The sequence below is a fragment of the Doryrhamphus excisus genome, linkage group LG19 (genome assembly GCF_037039965.1).
Source record: "Doryrhamphus excisus strain RoL-2023G ecotype Guam linkage group LG19, RoL_Dexc_Guam_v1.1, whole genome shotgun sequence".
NCBI lineage: Eukaryota > Metazoa > Chordata > Actinopteri > Syngnathiformes > Syngnathidae > Doryrhamphus > Doryrhamphus excisus.
In genome coordinates, this window is record NC_136375.1 from 15,750,167 (window position 1) to 15,771,598 (window position 21,432).

Here is a 21,432-nt window from a genome sequence, read left to right on the forward strand (position 1 = left end):
CACGGGGGGGGGGGGGGGATTATGCAAACTCCACACAGAGATGGCCGACGGTGGGATTGAACTCGGGTCTCCGAGCTGTGAGGTCTGCACGCTAACCACTCGACCACCGTGCAGCCCCTCTCTTTTTCATTTTTAATCCATTTCATTTTGAATTACGGTGGAACCTCGTTTAGCATCATAAATTCGCCCGACTCTAACCAAAACATACTCTAACCAAATCCATTTTTGCCATAACAAATCATTCATTAATTTTCTTTTTTTCCCCTCTAATTTTTCAAATTTTCTACCCACGCATGCACGGGGGGATCATGCAAACTCCACACAGAGATGGCCGACGGTGGGATTGAACTCGGGTCTCCGAGCTGCGAGGTCGGTGCGCTAACCACTCGACTACCGTGCAGCCCCTCTCTTTTTTATTTCTAATCCATTTCATTTTGAATTACGATGGAACCTCGTTTAGCATCATAAATTCGCCCGACTCTAACCAAAACATACTCTAACCAAATCACTCATTAATTTTCTTTCTAATTTTCTACCCGGAAAAAACCCACGCATGCACTGGGGGTACATGCAAACTCCACACAAAGATGGCAGAGGGTGGGATTGAACTCGGGTTTCCTAGCTGTGAGGTCTGTGCGCTAACCACTCGACCGCCGTGCAGCCGATAACAAATCATGTCTGATTTTCCGAAATTTCCTAACAGTGTGTCAAACATTCCGATTAGGGCCGTGATAGAATTTTCCTTTAAGCCGAGGGCGGCTGTATGGGGGCTTGGGTCCATGTGCTGGTGATCAATATAGTGAGATATTACATATAATTATTCTATTATTATAATAATTATACCTTGGAAAACCTTTGTGGCTTCTTATGGGTTACAAAGTCAACATTTGGGAACCCTGACCTAACCCAAACCAGAGCGAGGGGGGGGGGGGTTTGTCTGTTTTTTTTGTGGTTTCCCGTTGGCACGCGGATGACGTGACGGACATGAGGACACAGAAGAGACACCGAGCGAAACAAGGACGATTAAAGTCAACACAAAGCTTCATTCCAGGTTCTTCTTGTCCATGGCGTCTTTGCCGTTGGTCCGCGAGTAAGGCTCGAAAGCAGAGGAGCTCAGGTAGCGGGCGGAGAGTTCCTGCAGGTTGCCGGCTAGCGAGGTGGCCATGGAGAGCGGGTTGGAGGAAATGCGGTTGGCGACGCCGCCGAGCAAGGAGGGCATGGGGAAGCTGAAGAGGCCGTGAGCTGCGGCCGAGCTCTGCAGACCCGGCACGGTCCCTGAGCCGGTGGCGGCGGGTAGAGGAGGGCTGCTGCCGGCGGCGCCGCTGCCGCCGCCTCCTCCGTTGACGGCCACGCCGAGGGAGGCCTGGCGAAGCGCCGTGCCCAGAGCGCCGCTGCCGCAGTGGGGCAGCATGGCGGGCAGGCCCGAGGGCGTGAGCAGCCGACCTTGCTCCAGCAGTCTGAGGACGCTGCAGGTGGCCGCCGTCTCGGAGACCACAGAGCGCAGCTCAGAGTCTTTGCCCTGATCCTTCTTCTGCTTGGTGCGCCGGTTCTGGAACCACACCTTGACCTGGGGACAAAGACACACGGAAGCGTTCAGGAGCATCCACAAGTTTCCACATCCGCTCTCACCATTCCCAAAACACTTTCTCATCACATCCCATTTATATATACGTCTTATACGTATATATACGTCTTATATTTCCTTATACGGGGGTCAAACGTCATATTATGTGGGCCATAACAGCAAAAGCCTGGAAATACGGCATGTAAAAAAACACTTCTTTTATTATTATTATTATTATTATTATTATTATTATTATTATTATTATTATTATTATTATTATTATACAATTTAATGTAATTGTAGTTTGTAAATAGCTGTGTTTTTATTATTTGTAATATTATTGTAACAAAATTTAATATAGATTTATTTTTAACCATTATTTATTTAAATATGTTATTATTAAGAAAAAGTTATTATTGTAAAAATTTTATCTAAAAAAATATAATATTATAATAATAATTATTATTATTATTATTATATTTGTATATACATTTTAATGTTATTGTAGTTGTACTTTGTAAATAGCTGTGTTTTTATTATTTGTAATATTATTGTAATAAAATTGAATATAGATTTATTTTTATCTATTATTTATTTAAATATGCTATTATTAAGCAAAAGTTATTATTATAAAAATTTTATTTAAAAAAATTATAATATTATAATAATAATAATTATTATTATTATTGTATTTGTATATACATTTTAATGTAATTGTAGTTGTACTTTGTAAATAGCTGTGTTTTTATTATTTGTAATATTATTGTAACAAAATTCAATATAGATTTATTTTTATCTATTATTTATTTAAATATGTTATTATTAAGAAAAAGTTACTATTATAAAATGTTATAAAAAAATCATAATATTATAATAATAATAATAATTATTATTATATTTGTATATACATTTTAATGTAATTGTAGTTGTACTTTGTAAATAGCTGTGTTTTTATTATTTGTAATATTATTGTAATAAAATTGAATATAGATTTATTTTTTATCTATTATTTATTTAAATACGTTATTATTAAGAAAAAGTTATTATTATAAAAAATAATTGAAAAAATTATAATATTATAATATATAATAATTATAAATAATAATTGTAATAATTATATAATAATTATATAATATTTGCCCGACTATATAAATATATAATAAAATTATATATTATATTATTAATTATATTAAGAAAAAAGAAACCAATGTAATCAAAAAGACCCAATGTACAGTAATTTGGGCACAAATGTTAATTTAAAAATGAGGACCTGTTTACCGTCTTCTTAATAGAAATTTTAACATTACCAGAGCCCCCTAGACATGACATAGCACCCCTATATTTACCTTTACACTCACGTTACCCAATATCGTAGACATAATAAGCAAAAATATCAGACATAAATACTCGTGCGTTGCCGATGGTGCGGACAGGAAGTGTTCAGCGTTGAGTTTTAGCTCGATGTGGTTTACGTCAGCAATAGTAGCTTGGTGTGTTTTTATGATGGATTTTCATTGGGGATGACTGTTTGTGTTTTGAGATGATTCAAAACTTTAAAAAAAAAATGATTGATCCAGTTTGGTGCTTGTGTGTCATCACACACTCTTTCAATGCATCTTCCGAATGCCTTACAATGTTTTTGTTTTTTTTTTACAATCATTCTCTCATCATCAGTAAAAGTCGGTGTTGTGTAAGTTTCATGAAAGACATGAAGAACATATTAGCTGATATTAGCTGATAATAATATCATCATAATCATAATCGCTAGAATGATAATAATGCAAATAAAATACATGTTATGTGATTATGTTGTTGTGCCTCGGGGTGAATAAAGAGAAGAAAATGGCTGACATGGCGTGGAAGCATGCATGCGCATTGTTACATTGGATTCAATCGCTACACACACACACACACACACACACACAGATATGAAGATATTGCAAATATTGCAAAAAAAATTGCAAAAAAATGCATAAATCCATTGCAAAGTATTGCATACATGATTATGAATGTTGCAGCAATACATAAAATAGACTTTTAAAATATGTAGTAAATACAAATGACATGCTGGAGTCCAATATATACAGTATGTAGTATCATCCTGTAACATCCTGGCAATAAGGAATCGTTTTAGCTTGTTACAGTACAGGAAAATATGACCCCCCCCCCCCCCGCTAAAGAATAATCATGTCATAATATTCATCAAATAAAATGAATTTATTACATACACTATTTACCCTCCTTTATTTACACTTATTATTATTATTTTGGAAAGAAATACTAGCATTCTTTGGAAATTGCACACAAAAAACACAATCTTTTCAGTATAATGACTACTGTATATGATATTCATATGAATATCACAGTATAATGACTACTGTGTAAAGTATTACTATTAATATCGCTGTATAATGACTGCTGTATATGGTATTCATAGTGATATCGCAGTATAATGACTACTGTATATGGTATACATTTTATATTGCAGTATAATGACAACTGTTTATGGTATTCATATGAATATCACAGTATAGTGACTACTGTAGTATAAGGTATTCATATGAATATCACAGTATAATGACTACTGTAGTATAAGGTATTCATATGAATATCACAGTATAATGACTACTGTAGTATAAGGTATTCATATGAATATCACAGTATAGTGACTACTGTAGTATAAGGTATTCATATGAATATCACAGTATAATGACTACTGTATATTGTATTCATAGTAATATTGCAGTATAATGACTACTGTATATGGTATTAATATTAATATTGCAGTATAATGACTACTGTAGATGGTATTAATATTAATATTGCAGTATAATGACTACTGTATATGGTATTAATATTAATATTGCAGTATAATGACTACTGTATTTGGTATTAATATTAATATTAATATTGCAGTATAATGACTACTGTATTTGGTATTAATATTAATATTAATATTGCAGTATAATGACTACTGTATATGCTATTAATATTAATATTGCAGTATAATGACTACTGTATATGGTATTAATATTAATATTGCAGTATAATGACTACTGTATTTGGTATGAATATTAATATTAATATTGCTGTACAATGACTACTGTATATGGTATTAATATTAATATTGCAGTATAATGACTACTGTATTTGGTATTAATATTAATATTAATATTGCAGTATAATGACTACTGTATATGGTATTAATATTAATATTGCAGTATAATGACTACTGTATTTGGTATTAATATTAATATTAATATTGCTGTACAATGACTACTGTATATGGTATTAATATTAATATTGCAGTATAATGACTACTGTATTTGGTATTAATATTAATATTAATATTGCAGTATAATGACTACTGTATATGGTATTAATACTAATTTTGCAGTACAATGACTACTGTATATGGTATTAATATTAATATTGCAGTATAATGACTACTGTATATGGTATTAATATTAATATTGCAGTATAATGACTACTGTAGATTGTATTAATATTAATAGTGCAGTATAATGACTACTGTATATGGTATTAATATTAATATTAATATTAATATTGCAGTATAATGATTACTGTATATGGTATTAATATTAATATTGCAGTATAATGACTACTGTATTTGGTATTAATGTTAATATTAATATTGCAGTATGATTACTATATATGGTATTAATATTAATATTGCAGTATAATGACTACTGTTACTGGTATTAATATTAATATTGCAGTATAATGATGACTGTATTTGGTATTAATATTAATATTGCAGTATAATGATGACTGTAGATGGTATTAATATTAATATTGCAGTATAATGGCTACTGTATATGGTATTAATATTAATATTGCAGTATAATGACTACTGTATTTGGTATTAATATTAATATTGCAGTATAATGACTACTGTATTTGGTATTAATATTAATATTGCAGTATAATGACTACTGTATATGGTATTAATATTAATATTGCATTATAATGACTTCTGTATATGGTGTTAATATTGATATTGCAGTATAATGACTACTGTATATGGTATTAATATTAATATTGCAGTATAATGACTACTGTATATGGTATTAATATTAATATTGCAGTATAATGACTACTGTATATGGTATTAATATTAATATTGCAGTATAATGACTACTGTATATGGTATTAATATTAATATTGCAGTATAATGACTACTGTATATGGTATTAATATTAATATTGCAGTATAATGACTACTGTAGATGGTATTAATATTAATATTGCAGTATAATGACTACTGTATATGGTATTAATATTAATATTGCAGTATAATGACTACTGTATATGGTATTAATATTAATATTGCAGTATAATGACTACTGTATATGGTATTAATATTAATATTGCAGTATAATGACTACTGTATATGGTATTAATATTAATATTGCAGTATAATGACTACTGTATATGGTATTTATATTAATATTCCAGTTTAATGGCTACTGTAATTAGCATTTTAGGAGGAGGCCAATAAAAAGGCCCCCCACCAGAGACTACCTGAACACGTTGCAGTACAAGCATGCATACATGAATACTGCATGTTGCAGTACAGCCATGCATCCATGAATATGTTGCAGTGATGGCGTTGGTAGAAAATGGAGGTGCGGTAGAGCAGCCAGGGATGCCTTGCATGCTAACTCAATGCAAACATCTTAGACGGAGAGCAAAGAAAAACGGAATCAACCATCTGCTTTATGATAGCTTGATGACATACTCATCTTTCTTTACATTTGCAGTATTACTGCCAAACCTTCAAGTATTTTCTAATATGCTGAGGGTCCATCAACGCCATCTGTGTGCCACCAAATGCCCCTGGGATACACATTGGACACCGCTACCTAGTTTGTCTTTCTTTCTAATCCTAATCCCATCCTGGCTTTGTTGTTGTTGTCCTACATTTCAAATTGAAATGTACCTTGAAATGAAGTCCTACAGTTTTTATTTACAGTTAAAAAAATTTGTAACATAATAGATGAAATCTTACAGTTGAAAATAAAACGTTTGTTTTTTTTTTACTTTATCAAAATAAAATCCTACCGTTTTTATTTTATTGAAAGTTTGGTTTGAAAGGCGGTGTGGGGTGGAAGTGAAGGAAGGAAGGAAGGAAGGAAGGAAGGAAGGAAGGAAGAAAGGAAGGAAGGAAGGAAGGAAGGAAGGAAGAAAGGAAGGAAGGAAGGAAGGAAGGAAGGAAGGAAGGAAGGAAGGAAGGAAGGAAGGAAGGAAGTAAGGAAGGAAGGAAGGAAGAGTACGAAGAAAGGTCATACATGGCCTGCCAACTCCTGCTGACCTCTGCACATACTTACATATGTACGTACGTACACACACACACACACACACATACATACATAGACATATAGACAGGCATACATGCGTACATATATACAGACATATACACATGTCCGTACATTAATAGATACGTACATTTGTACATACATGCATACATACATACATAAAAACACACATGCAAGTGTACATACATCTATGCATGCATAGTACATACATACATACATACATACATACATACATACACACAAACTGTACATACAAACATGCATACATACATACATACATACATACAGTACACACAAACTACATACAAACATGCATGCATACATACATACATACATACATACAGTACACTCACATACATATGTACATACATGCATACATACTTGGGGTGGAGTCAAACCCGAGTATGGTACTTGGACCGGCATGAATAATGACTTTTTTTACAAATAATTAATTCAAAAAAAAATTCTTTCCCGAATACTTTTTATTTTTATTTATTTATTATTTATTTTTAAATTTAAAATGTTTATTTTTTATTTTTTTAAAGCTGCGTAAAAAGCTGTGTTTCTTCATGAGACCGCAGTGCATGCCAGCCAATGAGTGACTGGTGTTCAGCAGTCAGGGGCAGGGACAGAGCCACACGGGGGAGGCTGAGCTTAGCTGCATTGGTATTTTGCTTTGTAAAGGTACTACCTTTCACCTCTACTGCGTTTCAGATGCCGTTTTCAAGTATCAGTAATAGCGGAGTTTGACCCGGAGATTATTCTGGTGGGCTGCATTTACTTGCTATTTACATCTGGGGTTGGGCGTTCTCCTGTTGCCTCTGTTAGCATTGGTGGATTTATGAAAAAAACATAGGTCCATTTATTCATTATTATTATTATTATTTGTATTTTTATTTTATTGTTTTTTTCCGGGTGTGGGGGGGTATTTTTAATTTTACTCGATTATTTTAATTTTACTCACATAGCACACTGCTAATACATACATACATACATACATACATACATACATACATACATACATACATACATACATACATACATACATACATACATACATACATACATACATACATACATACATACATACATACATACATACATACATACATACATTGATTCATACATACATACATACATACATACATACATACATACATACATACATACATACATACATACATACACACATATATAGTACATACATACATACATACATACATACACACACACACACACGTACGTACGTACATACATACATACATACATACATACATACATACATACATACATACATACATACATACATACATACATACATACATACATACATACATACATACATACATACATACATACATACATAGTACATACATACATACATACATGCATACATACATACACACATACATAGTACATACATACATACATACATACATACATACATACATACATACATACATTGATTCATACATACATACATACATACATACATACATACATACACACATATATAGTACATACATACATACATACATACACACACACACACACACACACACACACGTACGTACGTACATACATACATACATACATACATACATACATACATACATACATACATACATACATACATACATACATACATACATACATACATACATACATACATACATACATACATACATACATACATACATACATACATACATACATACATACATACATACATACATACATAAAACACCTGTGAAGGACATATTATATCCATAATGCTGCACTGACAAATCCATGAAGCGAAGAAATAAATATAGAGTACTAAATTGTCCAATATTTAATTCCAAGGCCAAGTGAAGGTCAAGTACGGTACTTGATCAACGTCCAAGCCGCAATGATGCCTTGCACTGCTCATGTATATAGTATTTATACTCTATACACGTGTATATATTGTGTACATATTGCATGGTAGTGTAATGTAGTATATTCTACAGAGAGTATATTTGGATGAGGAGGAAGACCATGACAGACGTAGCAGAGATGATAATGATGCACCGTATGTACCGTATGTACCGTATGTACCGTATGTACCGTATGTACCGTATGTACCGTATGCACCGTATGTACCGTATGTACCGTAACCGTATGAATGAAGTGATATGATGATATTGATATGAAAAGTCAACGTGCCTACCTGAGTTTCAGACAGACTGAGCTGGCGGGCCAGTTCGGTGCGCTCCCGTCCCACAACATACTGACACCTCTGAAACTCCATCTCTAACCTGTACAGCTGCTCCGCCGTGAAGGACGTGCGTGTTCTCTTGGGACGGTCCAAGTCCAAACCCTTGGGTAGGATAATCTCCCTGATGGAGCCCTTTGCGTCTGGAACGATCACATGGTCTTTGGTCAAGATGGCAAATGCTTGGCTGGTTCACTCCTCCTCCAAAACCTTCACTAAGACTACAGGCCCTGATAGCTGGACTTTATACTCTATATCTAGACATACTATAGTATCCGTATCTATACATACTATCTGTATCTCCATCATTCATACATTATAGTTTGCATGATAAATATTTCTTTACCACACCGTGATTATGATTATTATTATGATCATAACTGAAGTGTGTTTTTTCAGCAATTTAATAAAGAATGGAAAAAAATATTCACACCATTTCTATCATGTTAAAATATCTCATGCTTATTATTATTATTATTATTATTATACTTCATATCAAGTATAATTGTACCACATATAAAGCAGGATTATACTTTTTTTTTAATTAATTCCCCTTAATTTCTTGATATGAAGTATAATTATGCTTGATACAAAGTACAACTGTGCTTTATGTGAAGTATAATTATACTTTAAATGAAGTAGAATATAAATGTACTCCACAAAAAAAAAAAAATATATATATATATATATACTCCATAAAATGCTATTTGTTGAGAGTAATTGAAAAATGTATTATGTCAATAAAAATGAGGCTAAATAATTATTATTATGATTATTATTATGAGACAATTGATGGTAAAAACATGTGAGTTGATACTAAAAATCAGGTTTGTGGATATTATGATATTTGAAACGATACTAGATTGAAGATATTTGGTAGTAAATTTGCAATCAAAAGATGTGAAATCTAGAAATAACAAAAAATATGATTGGAGAAATTATTATTATTATTTTAATTGACGATAGGAACGAGCGGCATAGAAAAAGTGTGTGTGATGTTTCCAGGCGACGTGCGACGCCGGGCGTTACCTCGTACGAGTATCCTCCGACAGTAGTCCGGGTCTGCGGCGCCGGCCCGGTTCTTGTCACAGTTGTCCACAGCGGGCGAGGAGGAGAAGGAACCGTGCGGCTCCTTGAGGAAGCTTTTGGACAACCTGTCCTGGGAGTCCATGGCGTCTTTGCTCTCCGTGAGTCCATTCTTCAGAACCATTCCTTCCGTCTCTTGGTTGTACCTGACCTCCATGCTCACTTTATCCTCTTGGACTTGCCTCTTTTTTTTTTTTCTCCCCTTCCTTTGTCTGCCTTGCAGAAAGAGAAAGGAGGAGATTGTGTGATGTGGTTTTTTGGAGCCTCACACACTTTGCCCACCAAAGGAAGAAAGCCGAGGATGACTGGCCCGGATCTCCGATGATCTCAGATGACCTCCGTGATCTTCAGTGATGTTGGGCGTCGGAGTGAAATGTTGCGCCCCGAGACATCAGAGCCGCGGATGAGTCCTCGCCGATTCAACTGATTGCAGTCATTTTGCCGCGTGAGCTGGTGAAGACGTGAAAAGCCTTGGAGGAAAAAACGGACGCGGTTTCCTTCCAAATGATTGGTCTTTCCCGGCAGCCGAGCCTACCCCGGGACTCGCATCAGCCTACCTCGGTGCTCCTGCAGCGTTGCTCCAGACCTCCCCAAACTTACTTTCCTTTCCCTGTCTTTCATTTCTTCATCTCCCCAAAACCGACACCCACCACCACCACTACTACCCCGCCACCCCACCACACCCACAGCAGGCCACCCCACCCCAACTTTTCACTGTGCACCTGATTGCTGCGGAAGGTCAGTCAGGCAACTTTGGTGCGTTTGTGGAAGGAAAGCAAAGCAACGGAAGGGAACTCATCCTTCTTATTTCACATCTAAAGTACCGGACTTTTCTCTTTACGACTCCTTTTCTACACAAAGCAACCCCCCCCCCCCCACCTCCAGATTTCCTTTCACATCCGATACCGATTGTAATTCAGACTGGTATCGCCGATACAGATCCCAAAGTAGTGTCCTTCACAAAGACATTTCACTCCTTTTTTACTCTGAATTCAAAATGTAATTCATTCATGTATATTCATGTATATTGATGTAGCAGGGTGATTGACAATAATAATAATTATTAATTTAATTTAATTTAATTTAATTTAATTTAATTTAATTTAATTTAATTTAATTTAATTTAATTTAATTTAATTTAATTTAATTTAATTATTTTTATTTTTATTTTTATTTTTATTTTCATTTTTATTTTTATTTTTATTTTTTCGTTATTATTTTTGTTTAATATTTTTATAATAAAAATTATAATTTATATATAAATTATTATATTATATAATTAAATACATTTTTTGTAAATAGTTCAAGTGCAACCTTTTTTTTCATGGGGCCCACAATTTCTTATTATCTACACATTTTTATTGATTCCTTTTGAATACATGTATTATTTTTATAGATGATTTGAACTGAATGTTGGAATAAATTAATAAAAGACCCAAGGGCCAGTGACTGTTGGGGGGGGGGGCGGAAAAACAGATCTGATTTAGTGTTGGGACGGTATCGTAAGTATCGATATTCCAGTATCGACCCACGCGCTCTCATCATCTTAACCTACACATTAGCACAAGCACCCCCCACACACCCCCGCACCCCCGGCCCCCACCCCGCCCCAACAAAACTGGTCATTAGCGCCGAGGCTCCCTACACTCTCTCACGCATGCATGGCCCCGGAATGGCCCCCGCCCCGCCCCGCCCCACCGCTCTCCAACCCAACCCCCCCCCCCACACCAACCCACCCACCCACCCACAGCCATCCAGCCAGCAACTCTTAGCTATTTTAATTGTCAGTGCAACAATATCTCTCAACACAGCAGTGGCCACTAATCCAATAAGACCATTGATTAGGCCACAAAGATTCAATTCAGCTCCTTCTTGTCACCTTAGCCGGCCACAAGCCCCCTTCAAGCCGCCCCCCTCCCGGAGTGCCATTCATGCCTTGATGGGAAAGAGAGAGGCAAAGGAGTGAAAGATAGCAATTATCTAATTGGACTATTAACAAACCATTCTGCTGGCCAGCAGTCTGGGGCTGGCTTTAAGGGCTGCGTGTTGAACTAACTTTATTCACGCTTACAGCCTGACGTGGGCGGGATCCGGCGTGGGACAAAAGGTAGAGAACGGGAGGGAAAAAAGGCGGGGAAGCCGAGCCTCGGCCTGGGAAAGAGATAGAGGATACACCGCTTTGGGCCTCGCACAATGGACGCCGTGGCGTGGCCCGCCGGCTGCTGCTGTTGGCCTTGCGCGCGTCCGACTAAAGAAAAAGCAATCATTCCTTCGTGCTAATCTCACAAAAATATATTTAGGAATCTGTGAAAAATATACCAGAAAGGATTATTCATTACATCACCAAATTGATTATTATTATTATATATTATTATTCTAAACAATCATTTAAAAAGAGCATATGTTGTGTGATTGTTTGTGGCAATCTCATAAAATCAATAGCATCCTCCAATAGAATCAGCTAAAAAATCATTAGCATGTTGATGTTTGTATTATGATTATTTATTCTAATTGACAGCCGCTAATTTAGCAGTAGTACTGGTGTGAATACGTACATGTGACATTGTGTTGCGAGTAAAAGAGCAATGGTGGAAATGTTTGTTTCCGAGCGACATAAAGCGAGTTAACACGACGCCGCAAAGCAGAGGAAGTCATTGGGCTCCAATATGACCCGCGTGTGAAAGGAAGAAGTTGCGCGGCGTGGCCGTGTTGTGATGGCTGACGGCTACTTTGTATTTTTTTTTTTTTTTTTTTGTTGCAAAGCCTTTTAGCCCTGGCGGTGCAGGGGGAGGCTCGTGTGGAGAGCGCAGGCCTTGGAGAGGCGACGACATGCTAACTGAAGATGAATGCTTACATTCATGGCTCTTCTTTATGTCGGGAAATGTGCTGGTTATGTTCCACAGTAAGAGAGCAAGCTGTTCTTGAACTCTCTAATAGCTTGTTTTCAAGCGCTGGAATAGCGCTGGATTCTCTGAGGGTTTGAAAACACGCCGCTGGGAAACCATAACCATTATCATTAATAACTCTTTTTTTTTTTATTGCAATTGAAATTTACACACTGGCTTTCATCATTTAAAACAGTTGACAGCTGAGCTAACGACTGGAACGCATTGCTGTGTGTGTTCACCTTTGTTGGCGTCGCCGATCAATCATCCGACCAGATTATTCATCATAGTTCATCACAGGCAGTTATTTTATATCCTCTTCAATTGGGTGATTAATTTGCAACATCACATGAAAAAAAACACCAATTTATACTGTACTTTACAACATGAAAATAAATTACAGTAATCCCTCCTGTATGGCGCTTCGTTGCTTCCACACTCCAACGTCATCAGTCCGTTTACACCAAGTACGACTGCTTATTTATATTTATAAATGCAATATTTGGGTACTTATAGCATAGAAAACCTCTTTACCAACTTCTAAATATGCTTTTAAACATGATTAGAGCACACTGGACTGGAAATAACATCCCTATAGTCTCCTATTACCCAATATGGTAGCCATAATAAGATAAAATAAGACATAGATAACCTGTTTACCACCTTCTAAATATGCTTTTAAACATGCTTAGAGCCCACTAGGTAGGAAATAACATCCCTATAGTCACCTTTAGACTCCTATTACCCAATATGGTAGCCATAATAAGATAAAATAAGACATATATAACCTGTTTACCAACTTCTAAATAAGCTTTTAAACATGATTAGAGCCCACTGGACAGGAAATAACATCCCTATAGTCACCTTTAGACTCCTATTACCCAATATGGTAGCCATAATAAGATAAAATAATACATAGATAACCTGTTTACCACCTTCTAAATATGCTTTTAAACATGATTAGAGCCCACTAGGTAGGAAATAACATCCCTATAGTCACCTTTAGACTCCTATTACCCAATATGGTAGCCATAATAAGATAAAATAAGACATAGATAACCTGTTTACTGACTTCTAAATATGCTTTTAAACATGATTAGAGCCCACTGGACAGGAAATAACATCTCTATAGTCACCTTTAGACTCCTATTACCCAATATGGTAGCCATAATAAGATAAAATAATACATAGATAACCTGTTTACCACCTTCTAAATATGCTTTTAAACATGATTAGAGCCCACTAGGTAGGAAATAACATCCCTATAGTCACCTTTAGACTCCTATTACCCAATATGGTAGCCATAATAAGATAAAATAAAACATAGATATCATGTTTACCACCTTCTAAATATGCTTTTAAACATGATTAGAGCCCACTGGACAGGAAATAACATCCCTATAGTAACCTTTAGATTCCTATTACCCAATATGGTAGCCATAATAAGATAAAATAAAACATAGATAACCTGTTTACCAACTTCTAAATAAGCTTTTAAACATGATTAGAGCCCACTGGACAGGAAATAACATCCCTATAGTCACCTTTAGACTCCTATTACCCAATATGGTAGCCATAATAAGATAAAATAAGACATAGATAACCTGTTTACCGACTTCTAAATATGCTTTTAAACATGATTAGAGCCCACTGGACAGGAAATAACATCCCTATAGTCACCTTTAGACTCCTATTACCCAATATGGTAGCCATAATAAGATAAAATAAGACATAGATAACCTGTTTACCGACTTCTAAATATGCTTTTTAACATGATTAGAGCCCACTAGGCAAGAAATAACATCCCTATAGTCACCTTTAGACTCCTATTACCCAATATGGTAGCCATAATAAGATAAAATAAGACATAGATAACCTGTTTACCACCTTCTAAATATGCTTTTAAACATGATTAGAGCCCACTGGACAGGAAATAACATCCCTATAGTCACCTTTAGACTCCTATTACCCAATATGGTAGCCATAATAAGATAAAATAAGACATAGATAACCTGTTTACCGACTTCTAAATATGCTTTTAAACATGATTAGAGCCCACTAGGCAGGAAATAACATCCCTATAGTCACCTTTAGACTCCTATTACCCAATATGGTAGCCAAAATAAGATAAAATAAAACATAGATAACCTGTTTACCGACTTCTAAATAAGCTTTTAAACATGATTAGAGCCCACTGGACAGGAAATAACATCCCTATAGTCACCTTCACACTCCTATTACCTAATTTAGTAGCCATGTTGTTGTTGTTTTTCTTTCAGTAGCCATAATAAGATAAACTAAGACAAAGATAATCTGTTTACCGCCTTCTATGTAAATGCACTTTTTAACATGATTTTTTAACGAGATTTTGTCTGAGCATGTGATCCAAGATGGTGGCGTAAACAAGCTGGCAAACACAAACCAAGGCAAAATTTGAGCAAACATTTTTGTATGTTAACCAGGACGGATGTTAACCGAGGTACCACTGGACAGATTTGTTTGTTTCTTTTGGCTTTTTCCTGGTTAGAGTCTTTGATTTGGCTTGAGCCCGTTATATTCCGGATGCCCTTCCGGACGAATACCGATGACGCTTACTCGTCGAGATTTGAACCTGGGCGTCCGCTCCATAGTCCAGAACCCTAACCACTACACCACGGCGGGCTCTTTCTGAGAAGATGATCTACATATCTACAATATATGGGGAAAAAAATTTTGGTTCGCATCTGTTTTGGTTAGAGTCTGACCTTCTGGGAGGAATGAATGATGCTAACCAAGGTTCTACTGTATATATGACTACTGAGTGTATTATTTCTATCTGTGTTAGAATCATATTAGCTCGGGAACAAGATGGCAACTCGCGGCCCACAATCCATTGTGCGAACACATGCAAGTATCCGAGATTTTGTCTGAGCATGTGATCCAAGATGGTGGCGTAAACAAGCTGGCAAACACAAACAAATTTCCCCAATGAGGGACGAATAAAGGCATACTTAATCTTAAACCAAGGCAAACATTTTGTATGTTAACCAGGACGGATGTTAACAGAGGTACCACTGTTGTGGCTTTCTGGGACAGATTTATTTGTCTCTTTTGGCTTTTTCCTGGTTAGAGTCTTTTTGATTTGGCTTGAGCCCGTTATAGCCCTTCCGGACGAATACCGATGACGCTTACTCGTCGAGATTTGAACCTGGGCGTCCGCTCCATAGTCCAGAACCCTAACCACTACACCACGGCGGGCTCTTTCTGAGAAGATGATCTACATATCTACAATATATGGGGAAAAAATGTTTGGTTCGCATCTGTTTTGGTTAGAGTCTGACCTTCTGGGAGGAATGAATGATGCTAACCAAGGTTCTACTGTATATATGACTGCTGGGTGTTTAGCGTTGTGCTAATGTGCTTTTGTCAAGTGCAGCAGACGCAGCCTAAACGCCACCACAAATCCTCAACAGTCATTTCTTTTTCTCTAGCATCTCCCCGAGTAGTTTTAGGTGACACTCTTTTGTCCTGCAGACGGCGCCCGGCGCTAGTTTATTGTCGGCGCTGTAATTTGAGCACTTCTTTTATTGCTGCAACAGTTACTTTGTCATCGGCAGCCATTGTGTGCAGCAAAGCCTGATGGGAACAAAGACAGGAATTCTAAAAGAGAAAGAAGCAGGTTTTTTTTTTTTGTTTGGTTCACAGTTTAGCCCAGTATTTGACAACACGCGTGTTGTTTCTCGTTGTTTTCATCCCGCTGGTGATGTATCTTATTTTGTTCATTTTGTCTGCGTTTACAAACGCTTGCTCTCTTTTTGAAAATCCATCGTATATGCTAGTATATGCTTTATTCCTTTATCCCAATGTACACACACACGTTAGCATTCGCTTCTAAACACGCCGTCTCTTCTTCACGCCTCATGGCACTCGCACGCCGCTTCAAAAGCATATTCTAAATACTAATATTCAAAAGGTGATTTTCTATCCATGTAAACTGGACATTCCTGATTTGTTTTTATATTTTCATCACACTTGAATGTTTTAGATCATCAAACAAATGTAAATATTAGTAGATCAAAACAAAAAGGAAGTGGAAAGGAAAGTGCTTCCATTGAGGAAAAAATGCCATGTATAAAGCTCTGGGACTCCAGCCAACCACAGAGAGAGCAATTGTCCACAAATGGCCAAAACACGGAACAGCGGGGAACCTTCCCAGGAGTGGCCGGCTAACCAAAATGACCCCAAGAGCGCAGTCACGCCTCATCCGAGAGGTCACAAAAGACCCCACGACCACATCCAAAGAAGTGCAGGCCTCACTGACCTTGTTGGTAAAACAATACCAAACGGAAAACACTAAAATCACATGTTTAATAACAACAATAATTATTATTATTATATTATATATTATTATATTACATATATTATATTACTTTATATTATATTACTATTTAATATTTTGTTTTACTATAATATAATAATGTAATGTCTAGAGAGCTCTGATCACATTAAAAAGTGTGTTTAGAATTTTCTATGTCTTTTTACGTCTACTATATTGGGTAATAGGAGTGTAAAGGTGGACTGTAGGGGTGTTATTTCATGTCTAGAGGGCTCTAATCACATTAAAAAGTGTATTTAAAAGGCGGCAAATTGGGTTTTTTTTACGTCTCATATGTCTTATTATGTCTACAATTGTGGGTAATAAGAGTATAAAGGTGACTATAGGGGTGTTATTTCATGTCTAGAGAGCTCTAATCACGATAAAAGACACATTTAGAAGGTTGAAAACAGTTTTTTTATGTCTTATGTGTCTAATTATGTCTATTATATTAGGTAATAGGAGTGTAAATGTGACTATAGGGGTGTTATTTCATGTCTACAGGGCTCTAATCATGTTAGAAAGCGTATTTAGAATAGGTTTTCTATTGTAAAACTATGAGGATATTCCCTGTATAAATAAGGAGCTTTTGGGAATCAGGGGTGGGTGCGGAACGGAATGAAGCAGCATACAGTAAAGGAGGGACGGCGGTACATAACCGTGCAGCCGTGTGAAGCACTACAATATCACTGAGCAGTGTTTACAGTAAGTAAAAGTGAACTCTGTGTACTCATAACGCTTTGACTGATGAATGTGTGGTAAAGTTTATGACTAAAACACCTTTTAAAAGACGTCCTTGGAGCTACATTTACTTTCTGCCTTTCTAAAAAAAAAAAAAAAATGTGCGGGTGTAATAAACCAAACAGGGTATATGGTCTAAGTAGCGCTAATTGCTGAACTCTTGACTCACAATTTTCATTCAAACGACGCAATAAAGGTATGAAGCCAAACCTTTAAAAGGGTTTACAAGGTAGCGCCCATGTTTTGATGATCTAAACAGGCTGAGACGGTCTCCCTCATAGAAATGCCACTGTCCCTGAAATACCTGTGCCAATTCCAACCTGCTTTCTATCTGCCGGCAAAATCATCATTAGTATGACAATGATTGAATTTGTCATCCACACAACAGTCGTCAAAGCTGTATGATAAGTACAACAAGTAGAACAAATACAACCGTTCCAGTGTTTGATGACAGTTTTTATGCTGAATCAGGGAAATATCGACCGTCTAAATAACAAGGACGAGCCACACCGACTCAAAATGCCCATCAACTTCAGCATTTATTTTTTTTTAGCACTCATTTATTAACTATACTATACACACACAGTAACTCTATTATATTTATTTAAAGTTCATTTCATTTCAATAAATATCAATTAAATTTATATTGTATATTTGTATGAGTATTGAATGAGTATAATGTAGAATTATATTGGATAAGGCAGATTTTGATGAGTGCAAAGCAGATTTCACTGAATATAAAGTAGATTTGAATGATTAAAGTAAAAATAAATTTAGATTTATATGCGTATAAAGTAGATTCATATTAAAATAAATGTAAATGTAAATGAGTATAAAGTAGATGTATGTATGTGTTGTTGACACTGGTCTTCTTTTTTAACCTTGTGTCGCCCCCTAGCGTCCTGTAAATCTCCAAGACGCTGATTTGAACGATTACGCCTGCCAACAATTCCCATTTGATCCCAACGTGCTGTTATGATGTACAGTATTGTTTGTTTGTGCAGATGAAAAGAATTTGGAATGGACAGAAATAAGCACGTCAACATGATAAGCGGGATGCTGTCATTTACATTCTTGCCAGCAGAGGTCACTGTTGCCCAAAACAAAAGTTAGATACAAATCAATATAGACTTCATTTATCGTCATAAACAATATAATATAAGCCAGGGGTCTCAAACTCAATTTACCTGGGGGCCACTGGAGCTAGGGTCTGGGCAAGGCTGGGCCGCATCAGGTTTATTTATTAAAAACAGAAAAATATACAAACTTTTTCAGTGCTTTGGTTCCGATTTTCTACAATAAAAGAGCTGATAAAACATTCCACTGTTCTCAAATATCTTACTTTTTATTTTTCTAGCACAAAATAAGATGAAAAATAAATAAACAAATCAAGAATAAAGAAAATCAATTAATAAGTAATAAAAAATATAATAATAATAATAAAACTGCAAATAATAAAAATTTAAGAAACCACATATAGTTGGTGGGTAGACACATTATTTTTTTCAGATTAAAATGACCAAAGCATTATTAGAGCCCCTGTAGACATGACAAAACACGGCTATTTACAACATATTGCGCAACTGCAGGGTCTCGAGACACATGCTAACTCGCAAACTAGAGAGCTAGCGACCTAAACGGTAGCCTTCAAGTTATTTCCTTTCAACTTAAACAGCCAAAAACTTACCACTTCCACACAGATAGGGAGGATAACTATTAACAGTTATTTAACCTTTAACATGAACATTAATCAAACGTAATAATTTTTTCTGGGTACATGATACCATACAGCATCCATATCAAACTTAAACTTTCATATCAAGGCGGGGGCCTCAAACTAGTGTCCTGCGGGCCACATTTGGCCCACGGGCCATGTGTTTGAGACCCTTGATATAAGCAATAATAAGTACTCCGGTTTCCTAGATGTGTGGCCTTCGCACTAACCACTCGTCCAAAACATGCTAGGTTAATTAGCCACTCCAAATTGTCCATAGGTATGAATGTGAGTGTGAATGGTTGTTTGTCTATATGTGCCCTGTGATTGGCTGGCCACCAGTCCAGGGTGTACCCCGCCAAACAAACCAAACAAGAACAAAAACAACATGAGAACAACATCCTAAATAGTATTATTAGGAATGGTATTAAGAAAGCAGAGTATCCTCCATCTTGGGAAAAATTAAATTTCAAACACTTGTAGGCAACACTAAAATCTTTCAGAACTCAAACCATGCTCTAAAATGAGTGATTTCAAGAAAAACTACAAACGGTTAAAATACAAAGAAGAAACCTGAACCACAACGTCAGAATGTCTACAGCAATTTTAAGGCTAAAAGTGTCATTATATTGTTTTGGCTTTCTTTTATTAGACTACATTTCCTTTTTGGTGCTTTTATTTTGTATTGGTTTCCTGTTTTGGCGCTATTGACGGAGCCTTTACTAGCACCTACTTCCCCACAGTGCTGCAGTTATTCTTTATCTACTTTTTTGCCATTTGCATTACCGGTGCCTGTGTCTATTTCCACCGTGACGTGTTTTTTACCTGCATTTGGCTCCAGTCTGTGGTTAATTTAGCTTGTTTGTTTTCTGATTAATTTAGCTTGTTTGTTGTCTATGAATTGTTTGAAAAACTGTTGGACTGTCACATTTACAACACTACTAAAGCATTGTTTTGGCGCTGTAGATGCCAATTGTTTGGCGGTAATTGTTAAACGGTTTTAAAACGAGTTTTCACGGTTTGAAAAAAAAGCTTTTAAAATTAGCTAGCTTACCTGACACACTGCCATAGGCTTGGGTGGTCACGTGACAAACACGTGACGACTCACTTTTGGGATGAGCCGTGATGAGTTCACGCGCAACGCTTTGGGGTTCAAGTTGTACGGCTTCTTATGGCTTTAATGATACACAAAAATATATAATGTGCCATTTTTCCAGGGTAAAACTTGTGGTTGAATACTTGGTAAATACTGTATAAATGCTAATCACCAATACGGATAGATGATTAGCATGTGTGCGGATGACAGTGCAGAATCATGCACGATGTCCTGCAAAGCATAGCTGCAGTAGAAATCAGGGAGAGGTCCATACAAATGTCGATCCCATCGATACCAACGGTGGTAGGAATATTGGGTCAACACTAGCTTGACAAGATGGATGAATTGATTACAAATGCCGCAATCACACAAATATGGCTGGATCACTACCTGTTAGCATGATTAGCTTCCTGTTAGC

The 21,432-nt window shown here is 36.1% G+C and overlaps 1 protein-coding gene across 1 annotated transcript; it reads right to left on the bottom strand.

Moving 5' to 3' along the window:
- Positions 1–699: 699 nt before the first annotated feature.
- On the bottom strand, positions 700–20,996 carry vax1 (ventral anterior homeobox 1). Its single transcript, XM_078798968.1, has 4 exons — positions 20,973–20,996; positions 10,168–10,694; positions 9,094–9,281; positions 700–1,567 (listed from the first exon to the last, which is right to left on the bottom strand). Exons 2-4 carry the CDS (start codon positions 10,379–10,381, stop codon positions 1,043–1,045), a joined length of 927 nt encoding a protein of 308 aa, XP_078655094.1. The 5' UTR covers positions 10,382–10,694; positions 20,973–20,996; the 3' UTR covers positions 700–1,042.
- Between the last annotated feature and the right edge of the window lie 436 nt (positions 20,997–21,432).